General features: G+C 40.1%; 1 protein-coding gene across 3 annotated transcripts in view; it reads right to left on the minus strand.

Moving 5' to 3' along the window:
• LOC123977760 (plakophilin-4-like) overlaps positions 1-10,450 on the minus strand; it is a 58,419-nt gene that overhangs the window by 29,012 nt on the left and 18,957 nt on the right. For 2 of the 3 annotated variants that reach the window (XM_046060725.1, XM_046060716.1), the window contains exons 5-7: positions 7,589-7,705; positions 5,733-5,887; positions 2,063-2,528 (exon numbers count right to left, since the gene is read on the minus strand). In XM_046060725.1, coding sequence (XP_045916681.1) covers positions 2,063-2,528; positions 5,733-5,887; positions 7,589-7,705 — 738 coding nt within the window. The remainder of the gene's footprint in view (positions 1-2,062; positions 2,529-5,732; positions 5,888-7,588; positions 7,706-10,450) is intronic. The other variant, XM_046060734.1, reaches the window with a different exon arrangement.

Genomic DNA, 10,450 nt, shown 5'->3' on the forward strand with positions numbered 1-10,450 from the left:
CTTTCTCAAGTTGTACAGTAATGTCACATGTGTATGAAGGTGGATCAAACAAGCTAATCTTAAATGTCAAAGTAGAGAGGAGCCTAGTAGGCCTATTTATTTTCATTCATTATACAATATGAATAAGCTATGCAGACAGTTGTAAAGAAAGAACATCTTTTTCTTCTGTTCTCTACTTGTTATAGTTACACAGTATTAGGGGTGTGGGCTGTATTAAAAGTATCCACTGTTCTTCCATGCTCTAACACACAGTAACGATGAAATGTGTGCTGTTCTCACATTCTTCCTCTGTATGTACACATAAACAACAAGGCAGGGAAATATAAAAGGAATTTATTTTATTGTTTGGGTACATTATTGTTCAGTGTACATGCTCACATCTGAAACAAACTTTACGTGCTTGATAACTCTCCCACCCCGCAGACATCTACACGCCAATACCGATTTATATTCATAGCGGCAAGTGCTATGTAGCTCCACATAGGGGACACAGGAAGTGACATATAACACCTTCATGCGGCGTCATAACCGCGTAGCAAATTCACAGCCGCACCGACAGAGCTCCAGAATATGCAACTCGGCCGGCTCACACGCGGATGCGCTTACAAGTGCGAGGGCCCGCCCAACGCTGCTTGCAGCTTTAATTTTTCTTGCTTCCTTGCAGATCAATCACTGATCTGAGTCTGAGTTCCTGAGTTTTACCTGGTAAAAGTGAAATCCTCTCCCCTCAAAGATTACATTCCTTATTTTTCATACTGGCATGCATCAAATAAAATGTTATCATAACCCAGCAGTATTATCTGCCAGTGTTGCAAGATAATTTGACTAAAAACTCCATGAAATCCCTAAGCCAGGATAGGAGATAAAATCACCTGCCGAGCTTGCAGTTTGCCTGAAATTTATTTTGTCCAACATGCAGCTTTATTTAATGACTCGCTGCTTCACAGAGAAACAGGAAACTGGGCTGTAAAAGGGTTGTGTGCTACAATATTAAATCAGCGCTGCTCAGTCAACTTTCTCCAGACAAAGAAAAGGTTATTAAATCAACAAAGGGGAATGGTGTAGAGGTTGCGGAGCATGGCTTTGTTCATTTATTTACAAGGGCAAAGTTTTCTGAAAACATTTCACACAGACGGTCGGCTACAAACATTCAAACCCTCTTCTGCTGCAGCAACGGTGCTCGAAACTCTGCAGTAAAGAGCTCTGGCTCTAACGCAAACTCTCTAACCGTTACTTTCCTAAGTCAAAAGATGGAGCACTGAGTAAAGGGCAACAAGAAAGACTACACCTTTCACTTAATATGCATTCATTAGCCTTCCATGTCTGTGTGTAATATAATATCAAGCCGTCATTACACAACAACAGAGTGTCAAGACGCAGGATGTAAAGATCCCAGAGGTTCTCTTGCACGCACAGGAATGTAGATATTTATGCCTATATATTCTTTCATGGATGTTTAATGTGGCTGTAAAGGTTTTATCCTCTTCAGGGACAATAACTGAACTAGAATAATTAAATAATTAATAATAAGTAATGATTTCAGATATTGTGTTAATTTCTGATTGGGTCCAATAAGGATTCTGTTTCATCCCAACCTCATCATGAACCACTGCAGAATTAAATGAGCTTTAACACTTTTAAAAACTGAATTTGTGCTATTAAATTTTTTTTGCTGTAAACTCTACAGCAGTGATTCCCAACCTGAGGGTCGGCACTCCTTCAGTGGGTCACAAGATAAATCTGTGAGGTCATGAGATGTTAAAAGAAGCTAAAAGTTGTTCCACACAAATTAGAATTAAATATTTTGGAATTATCTATAATTTTTGCTTTTTGTGAAATATTGAATAGTTACTTATGTAGGCCTCAAACATCTATTCAGACAGGTGGTTAAGAGTATAGAGTATGACAAGGGGAAGCAAGAGGAACCAGATTTGCATATTATTTGGGAATGTAGGACCCAGTGTTGTGGACTTCTGTAAGATTGTAGTATTACACTACCACACCACACAGCACAGCGTCATGTCATCAAATAATACATTCTGCATGTGGATGTCAGACTGACCTATGAGGCTGTCGGGGCGGGGGAGTGCGCTCCTCTGGTACAGGCCGTATGGATCAGCTCCGTAGGCCAGCGGCTGGCTCTGCCTGGGCAGCGTGGAGCCGTAGTGCTGAGGCACCGCTGTCATACCTGAACGCAGTGGTGACCCCGTCAAACCCTTTCCCTCCACCAGAGAGAGGGTGGAGCCCAGACGACCACCTCCTCCTCCTACCACTCCTCCTCCCCCACCACTCAGGGCCTGTGTGCCCTCTGTTGGGGAGGTTGGCGAAGGGCAGGAGGGCGGCATGCTGGTGCCGGGGAATATGGCGGCCAGAGGTTTTGGCTCAGAGAGGATGGGTGAGTCGTAGGTGCTGCCTTGGGATGTTAGCAGGGAGATCCGGGAGGGTGAGACAGTGCCAGCAGTGCCACATCCGGGAGACTGGCTCCTGGAGGGGAGGGAGGCCATCCTCCGTAACATCCGGCCAGACACCTGTGAAGAAGATGGAAGAAAAATAAATAATACAAATGTGATAATGGGGCATTTGTGTTTATTTAAGCATTTTAACATGCCCTTTTATTTTCACAGGTCATCATGCTTGAGTAAATACCATTCAATTATACATGTACACAATGCAGCATGTGTATAAAGTCTATTAAAATTCTTGGATGGCTGCTCTTATGCAGTAAAAATAAAATAAAACCACAGTTAAAAAGGTATCTAGAGAATACAATACACCTTTGAAATACAAATTATTTAACTGTAAATCTATATATGTGTGTGTTTAGTACAGCTACTATCATTATCTATGAAAATAAACAAGATATTACGGAGAAAAGGTGTTTTTAGGAATTCTTATACATTTTTATATAAAAGAAGTTGAAACATATAGTTTCAGAAGAGTTAAAGTTCCTACTTCCTTAAAACATGTCAGCAATAAGTCAGAAGTGGATTTATGAAAGGCTTAATTATCAAACAACATTCAATGACCTTTTTAAATGATGATTTGCTTGATTCTCACCATGTGCTCTCCGGGCCCAAAACAACAAAACTGTCAAGTATGCATGCCGTTGACAATTAATCAATTTTCTGAATAAATATTTGAAAAATGAAATTTAAGACTCTACACACTGCACTGCTCTCGTTTGCAAATATACTTGCCAATTACGGGTAATGTGACACTTGGCAGCAGAATGCTTTATCACGTCTGATGAAGGACATTATTATTTCTCTAAGTAACTGAACGTGTGTGCCTTTGAAAAAATGTTTAAATTTATTGTACTGTAGACTGAGCCCTGTAATCATATTACGTTTCAGGGAATATTTGACAGGACATTTCATATTAATGGTGACAAACATTTACTTTTTAAATTTTATTTAATTATCGAATTTAAAATGTACCTCAGTTATCGACTCAGCCAACTGGATGCCGATCTGTGCTGCCTTAATCCATCAAAACCTCAAACACCTCAAAGGAAAATTATGAGCCCAGGCATGTAAGTCTATCCAGTGAGGCTGCTTGGCTTGGAATACATCAGGAAAGTTTCAGTTTCAAATGGGCTCACTATTGTCTGTCCTTCCTGCTTCTACCGCAAAGAGCATATAATTATTAGCCACAATGAAAAAAGCTGATAATGTTTGAGTCTGAACAATTTTAAGGTTAGACTCGGGTGTTGAAGTGTTCAGCTGATGTTCTTCATCATTCATGACAGCAATTATTGAGCACCAACTAGCTGTCATAACTCCAGGGATGAAGACATTATTCACAGCAAAAAAAAAAAAAAGCTATAAGACACCAGTCAGAAAAATAGTCACATGTGGGAAGCAGAATAACAAATCTTACCACAAGATCCAATTAAAAAGCTGTACTGGAGTATTCAAAAATGTTTATGCGATGGAGCTTGCCTACTTGTCATCAAATTGAAGATGTTCAAATTATAATTTTTTCCCTGAGCACAAAATTTCCATCCATGTTAGCTTGAAAGTTCAAAGTTAATTCATTTATTTGAAAGCTCCAGGAAAGCTATTAAATTGACCTTGTGAGGAAATTATTTCCTCAACTGTATTCCAAGGTCAAGAATAATCTTTGAGATCCAGTTTTTAAACGCGTATGGATGAGAAATCCTTAAAATTTTACAATTCATAATTTACAATTGACCTTCTGCTAAACCCTTACCCAGTTAGTTACTGTTGCACGGTCTGTCGAACTTTTTGTTCTAGCAGGGCACATATATACATTTTAAATGTGTCAGAATTACCATTGAAATCCTTAGAAATTTTTGAAACAATGGGTCCTTGATTTCTGACCAAGAATGACAAAAGCAGACTTCACATTTCTAGTCTGCGACTGTTGTTTTGCTCAACGCAGTGCTGCCAACTCCTCAGTAAGGAAAGTAGCTATTGGCTGTCCTAAAAGTTGCTAAATGACGTAATCGCCTAATTTGCATAACTGGCCATGTCCATGTAATTGAGATGGAAGAGAGGAATACCGTAGTGGGAGAGTCAAAAAATGAGTAAAAACACCCTAAATCTGTTTTGAACTAAAACTTTGTAGTTCGAACTACAACTTTGTAGTTCGAACTACAACTTTGTAATTCAACACATATTTGTGCATGCGCGATTCATTTGGGGTGAACATCTCCTGCTCTGACTGCAGCTACATGCTTTCACATCAGAGTCTCCAAAAACTCCAGAAAAAGTCGCTAGATTTGCTGCTAGTCACTAGAGGGGTCTGAAAAGTTGCTAAATATAGCGACAAAGTCACTAAGTTGGCAACACCGGCTCAACAAGTTGTTTGAAAACTATGGCTTCAGCTAAATTTATAATGTTTCTAGTTGACTCATTTGACAATCAACAATCTCATAAATGTGTCTTTAACTACATATGTGATACTGTGCTAAAGCCGGGTAAAAAGTCAGAATCCACCAGATCCGATCCATGTATGGAAATAAAGAAACAGCATTGTATTTCAGTGTAGAGCTACTTACTTCCAGTATTATACTATTATTAGAATGACATGAAAATATGTAAGATCAGTTATTTCATTCAACATAAACCCGTTTGGCTGCTTATTCTTGTTCATATTTTCAGGATTTCAGTATGTTTTCACTGTTAAGAGAAAAGGCTTTGAGGACTAACCATTACATTACATTTCTGTATCTGTCAGAGGTCGCACATCTCTGGAGCAACTAGGGGTTAAGTGTCTTGCTCAGGTATACATTGGTGGATGTGTCACAGTGGGGAGTTGAAAGGCATGTGTCTTCTGCTTCTGCTCCATCACCACCCACACCGATGCGTTAGGCAAACAAAACGCTAACTGGGTCAAGGTTGCTGGAGTTTAAACTTTTCCAAATCAAGTGAAGAACAGGACAGAACTGCTAACATTAACCTAAACTCTGATGGCATCCCGGAATGGCTCCCACACAATGGAGGTAATACTATGTGCTAGGCGGTCAAGACAACTCCATCTGCTGATAAAGATCATGCGATATGATGAAAAGCTTCAGAACAGCTACTAAATGGACTGTGAGCTAAGGTCAAGAATTTTCTCATGAGTTCACGCACTTTTTGGTCCAGTTTTCAAACTTATCATAATATAAACATTTATATTATGTAACTTTTCATGTGTCTGCTCTTGCATAATAACAAATCCATAATAATAAACGGTAACGGTAACCCAGTGGAGATCAGGCCTACCTGCCCAGAGGCTTGACCCTCAGCTCTTGGGCTTCTCGATATCGAGGCTCGGGGCTCCGAACGCACAACGTTCTGGTTGCTGTAATAACTAACACTGCTGTCCTGGTAGCCGCTGTCTGAATACGAGGTAATCTGGGCCGAGTGACCTCCTGAGCCTGAAGGAGAAGAGAGATAAGAAGGTGAGGAAACACTTAAGATAAGAGAGTGAGGAAACACTGCGTCCTCATTACTGCTCAGTGCTTCTTGTGAAATATTACAGCAGTTTGAGGTGTGATCAAACTGATCAGCACACCCACCATTAAATCAGTTACTGCTGTTTAGTGATTTGCATATCATCTCACTTGGCTTTCAACTTGTTAAGTGGCATTATGCATATAAATACATATGCATGGCTATCTGCATTAAGCCTTCATGCTGTTCCTGCAACAATCTTCAATGATCCTGGCCTATTTTCTCCTGTAGGATGAGGAGGAGGGAGCATGTGGGGGATATCTTCATACTATCAGACCACTCCAACTGTATGGAATGTAAATAAGACCAAAAGTAAATTTGTTTTTAAAATTTCAAATAGCTGTTCATAAGTTACGTTTATTAATGATATGATAACCTATTGTAATAAGTGTGAATTTTCTTGTCTTTGTTTGGTTGCGGCTTTTTTGCATGCATAATCGTTGGTATGATGCAAAAGTATTTAAAAATCTGTAAAATCAGTAAAAAAAAAGGATAAAACAGCAAGTCTGCTGCACACATAAGAATTCACAGCTGCACTGACTGCATCAACGCTACGCTCTATCAGCCTCCCATCTTTTGTGGTTTAACAGAAGCTTTGAGGAAAGCCAAATGTCAGCTGCTCCAGTGAAGATGCTTAATGTCCAACAGCAACAGGTTGTGGTTGTATCTCAGAGCTCCCAGGTGTGAATATATGTAAAACTTTTCTGACAAGACGGTTAAAAGTAAAGAATAAAATTCAGACAGAAGACAATCTTTATGTTTTTAGTGATTTAAACTGATCGGATGGATGGTTTTATACTGTTTATTTATTTCAAAATGCTGCCACATTTTTAAAAACTTTTATTCATTCTTTAACATAAATATGTATAAATCTGAGTAACTGCCTGGGAAAACACGCACACCAGTCTCCTACGGTGGTGTTTATTACAAGTTTACTCAATTGAACTATTAAAAAACCATCAATGAGCCACACTGTTGGCACTGGGTGACATGTTCCTTGTCCACACTGTAATTTATTTTGATTCAATTCCACATACGCTTCCCTGCTGCTACTCCAAATATGGATTCATCCACAGCTGAAGATAGTCCCCAATAAATGCACTTTATGCATGTCCTTCTGTTTGAGTGATGTTTGCTTAAAGATGAGTTGTTTTTAAAGATTTACATATTCAAGAGGGAAAGTATTGAGTGATAGACTAAAGTATTATTGATTTTGGTCTTTTGATGGAATTTTTGTCCAAGTCGCAAGTCGTGGGCACTGAATAAAAATATTCTTTTTTCAACAGTTTTTTTTTTTTCACATCGGTGTTTTTTCACTGGTTTTAAGTGGGTGTGGCTCAGTTGGAAAAACGTGATGTCACATACTTTCGTGCATAAAAAAAGATTTAGCATATGGCAGTTTGTTTCTTATGTTGCCAAGACGCTGTCAATCAAGTGTAATTAAACCGCACCCACACAGTCCTGATGAATCCAATTAGTTAGTATTTGTTTAATAATAATTAAGCATACCTATAATAAATAAAGCAAGAAAAGAAGCATCTATGTTTTTACATTGATGTTATCTCTGTTTTAGACAACATAGACTACTCGCTGTTCAGACTGTGAGCTGTATACATTTAACAGACCCTCACTGTCATGCAGGGAGGCACGGTCCGGTTCAGGCATGTAGAATCCCTCCTCTGCCTCCAGGTGACGACCTGGGCATCCAGACGGCTCAATGACTCCGCCATGCAACTCTCCGCCTGCCAAAGAATCAGCCGTTAAGTTATGGTAAACTATATAGAGTAAAGTATATACACTTTTACAGAAAAATTTAGACTGATGAGAGTCCGGTGGTCCAGCAGAAGCAGAAGTTGTTGTCTCCTACAGATGAGCCTGGGTACTGCAATGGATATTCTTACAACTCATAGGAGGCAATGTCGCTACTGCCACCTGTTGGTGTAGATAATAAACTGCTCTTATGTTTACAGGTCTCTCTTTACAGATCTCTGTGGTACAGAGTGGAAAAAATTCCACAAATGAATAATAAGGAAGTCACAAATGTAACGTGACCTGCAAATTGACAGGAAATGATCCGCAAATGAGCAAAAACTGTTTTGTGTGTAGAAGTCACTCTGTATTTTTGTGGATATTTTACACATCACAAATGTAAAATTAAAGCTGCAAGCAGCGTTGGGCGGGCCCTCGCACGTGTAGCGTGTCGGGGCGTGAGGCGGCCGGGTTGCATATTCTGGAGCTCCGCCGGTGCGGCTGTGAATTTCCTACGCGATTCGGACGCTGCATGAAGGCGTTATACGTCACTTCCTGTGTCCCCTTTGAGGCGCTACATAGCACTTGGCGCTATGAATAGAAATGAATATTGACGTATAGATGTGTTTGGGGCGGGACAGATATCAAGCACATACAGTTTTGTGCAGATGTGAGCATATACACTGAAGTTACAACAACTTCCTGTTTCATGGCGAATCATCGACGCCACAGACACGGCCATTGACGAAAACTCGCAAATAGCACAACTTTTCATCGTCAATGCCTTTGAAATTTGACGTCGATCCGACTAAATGCCTAGGAGGAGTTCATTAAAGTACGGAATGTGTAAATCATCCAAAAATGACCATAAAAACCAAAATGGCCAACTTCCTGTTGAGTTTAGGGTATGGGTTCTTGAGGCTTTTTTGTGTGTCATATGATACATGTCCCCAGAAAATTTCGTGCATGTAGGTTGAACGCGACCGAGGGGCAAATTTTTTCCAATTTTGTAGGGGGCGCTAGCGAGCCATTTTGCCACGCCCATGCGCGAAACCCACTAAATACGAAATTTTTCACCAGTTCTGACGTGTGCAAAGTTTGGTGAGTTTTCGAATATGTTTAAGCCCCCAAAATTGAGCTTTGCAGAAAAAATAAAAAAAAATTTAAACATCCTTACAGTTTCAATAGGGACCTCATACGGTTCGTGCTCGGGCCCTAATAATAATCTCTTCAGTCTCTTCAGAACAGGTTTACATGGTTTAATTTTCAAAAAACACCATATTTTTCTCATACTGCACATTGCTGCAGCTCCTCTTTTCACCCTATGTGTTGTACGCTCCGCTCTTGTGATGCATCTTACTTGTACAAAATCTTTGTTGGGAGATGCACATGCGCAGTTCCCAGGTAAGGACTACTAGCCAATCAGTAGCAGAGAAGGGCGGGTCGTAAGACACAAGGTAGTATGATCCAAATCAAAGCCGCTTCAGACTGCGACCATAACCTAGCAGATGGTATAAGTTTCTCAAGTCCACAACCACACAACATCATTGTTCCACATCTTACCATAAACCACTACAAAAATCACCATATTTCATATAATAAAATATGAATAATAATAATAACACAATTTTACATAAAAATTGGCCAAACAATTTGAACGTTTGCACAGTAGCATTCACATCAGGTGTAACATTAACATTATAGCTATAACTTTAGCTGTGTTAGCCAACGTTTACAATAACTCCGCACTTAAACAGTCCGTGAAGTTACATTGCCATGTTTATTTTAAATATAATTCACAACCAATAAAGCATACTTACAGGTTGTGATTGTGAATTTCCAGGCCCAGGTCGGAGTTGCATCGTCTTTTAGGACTAAACGTTGAACTGTTGCCGGTGTTCTGACGATCTATGCTACCATAGCGCAAATCGATAGACTCGACTCTAAAGGCTAGTACCCAGAGATAGTACATAGCTTGTCATCATAGCGACGCCACACACAACTACCGCGACGTAATGTTCAATGCGACACACACACCAGCAATCCACACAGCTTTCTCTTTTTTAAGTTAAAACCTTTCAATTTCTCAGAATGTAAAGACAGATAAACGGTATGAAAACCTTCCAGCTGTGTTTTCCTCTGCCGTTGTTGTTGCAGCGGTCTGTGTGACGGCGGGAGCAGAGGGCTCTGTGAGTGGGCGGCTAGCCGGCCTCACACACTCCTCCCGCAGGTTGGCACAGGCATCCCCTGCAGCCACTTGCGGAGCTCCTCAACTCCGAAAATACAGTGGGTACGGAAAGTATTCAGACCCCTTTAAATTTTCCACTCTTTGTTTCATTGCAGCCATTTTCCAAAAATCAAAAAAGTTCATTTTATTTCTCAGTAATGTACACTCAGCACCCCATCTTGACAGAAAAAAACAGAAATGTAGAAATTTTTGCAAATGTATTAAAAAAGAAAAACTGAAATATCACATGGTCATAAGTATTCAGACCCTTTGCTCAGTATTTAATAGAAGCACCCTTTTGATCTAATACAGCCATGAGTCGTTTTGGGAAAGATGCAACAAGTTTTTCACATCTGGATTTGGGTATCCTCTGCCATTCCTCCTTGCAGATCCTCTCCAGTTCTGTCAGGTTGGATGGTAAACGTTGGTGGACAGCCATTTTCAGGTCTCTCCAGAGATGCTCAATTGGGTTTAAGTCAGGGCTCTGGCTGGGCCATTCAAGAACAGCCAC

The sequence above is a fragment of the Micropterus dolomieu genome, linkage group LG01, assembly GCF_021292245.1.
Source record: "Micropterus dolomieu isolate WLL.071019.BEF.003 ecotype Adirondacks linkage group LG01, ASM2129224v1, whole genome shotgun sequence".
Classification (NCBI taxonomy): Eukaryota; Metazoa; Chordata; class Actinopteri; order Centrarchiformes; family Centrarchidae; genus Micropterus; species Micropterus dolomieu.